Here is a 1,129-nt window from a genome sequence, read left to right as displayed (position 1 = left end):
GCTTGAGGATTTGTGCCGACATTGCCTTGGCTGGTGGAATGAAAATGAGCACCAGGGCGAAGAGTGGGTGGCTTGTCGGGGAAGGGAGGAGATCCAGGAGGAGGAAGGAGCGGAGGGGGTGGAGGGGGAGGTTAAACATGGTGGGAAAACGCGGACGGCCCGACTTGCTACCCGTGGTGGCTGCTGTGAATGCTTTAAGTGCCTGGTTCCGTATGGTTGGCTTCTTCCGTCGTATACTTGAAGCGACTGCTGCTGCTCCTGAGTGCTATTTCCTGTAAAACAGGCCGTCGAACACCTCGCTGGGACCTCCGCACCTAGCGGCTTACTCTTTACATCCTGTCCATGGTGCCGACCCCACACCTGCCCAAGCCTCCTAACATAGTCCGCGTCTTGGTGTTTCACATTGGCGGTCAGGCGCAGCATGGCTTGGCCCCTTTTCAATGCTCCCGATTTGCAGCCAGTGGTGTCCGTAGCCCTGTGGCGGGCGAAGCGCTTTCTACACCTGATACCAGGGCCAAGGGCGGTCAACACCGCCTTTCACCTGTGATGAATCAAACATGTGCGTAACTTTAGGAAATGTCTTCCATGTACGTGACGGCAGAGGCAACATAAAGGCCGTGGCGACATATCGGTCGATGCGCCTTGGGGAGGCGGTCGACGAAAAGGCGATGGGTATCACTGTAGAACGCCCGTCCCCCCAAAGCCTGAATTTGTGTCCAGCCTAGAGGGATGCAGTGTCAGAAAGCGGGTTCGCCATACATGTGGCCATGTTGTGCAATCTTCTCCGTGCACGCGGCCTGGACTGAGACGTCGGGGGTGCTTGCATGGCTTTATTTCTTTACCTCCTCAACGAAAATGTGGCTCTCTTTCCGACTTGGATGGATACTACATCAAAAAATGCGTCCTCACGCACACAGTGCGTACACATGTGCAACATTTCATCCGTAGAAGGATCACAGAGGACGTGATGGATCTTAATCGTGCCTTAGTATTGGTCTTTGGTGGGCAGATATGGTTGTGGCAAGGACCACGTTTCAGGGGGGGCCCTGCGACACGGTAGCCTGTTCACAGTTTCATGATATATTCTTCCTGATTATGTCACAGGCGTAGGAACATCGTCCATGGCCAC

General features: G+C 54.7%; 1 protein-coding gene across 1 annotated transcript in view; it reads left to right on the top strand.

The window, feature by feature from the left end:
• NGA_0594200 (uncharacterized protein) overlaps positions 1 to 6 on the top strand; it is a gene marked incomplete at both ends in the record, with an annotated part of 534 nt that extends 528 nt beyond the window's left edge. Inside the window, one exon of the mRNA XM_005855497.1 lies at positions 1 to 6. This exon is cut by the window's left edge and continues 528 nt beyond it. Coding sequence (XP_005855559.1) covers positions 1 to 6 — 6 coding nt within the window.
• Between the last annotated feature and the right edge of the window lie 1,123 nt (positions 7 to 1,129).

The sequence above is a fragment of the Nannochloropsis gaditana genome, assembly GCF_000240725.1.
Source record: "Nannochloropsis gaditana CCMP526 unplaced genomic scaffold scaffold182, whole genome shotgun sequence".
NCBI classification, from domain to species: Eukaryota; class Eustigmatophyceae; order Eustigmatales; family Monodopsidaceae; genus Microchloropsis; species Microchloropsis gaditana.
The sequence above is the reverse complement of the archived record's forward strand: the minus strand, read 5'-3'. Positions and strand labels throughout refer to the sequence as shown.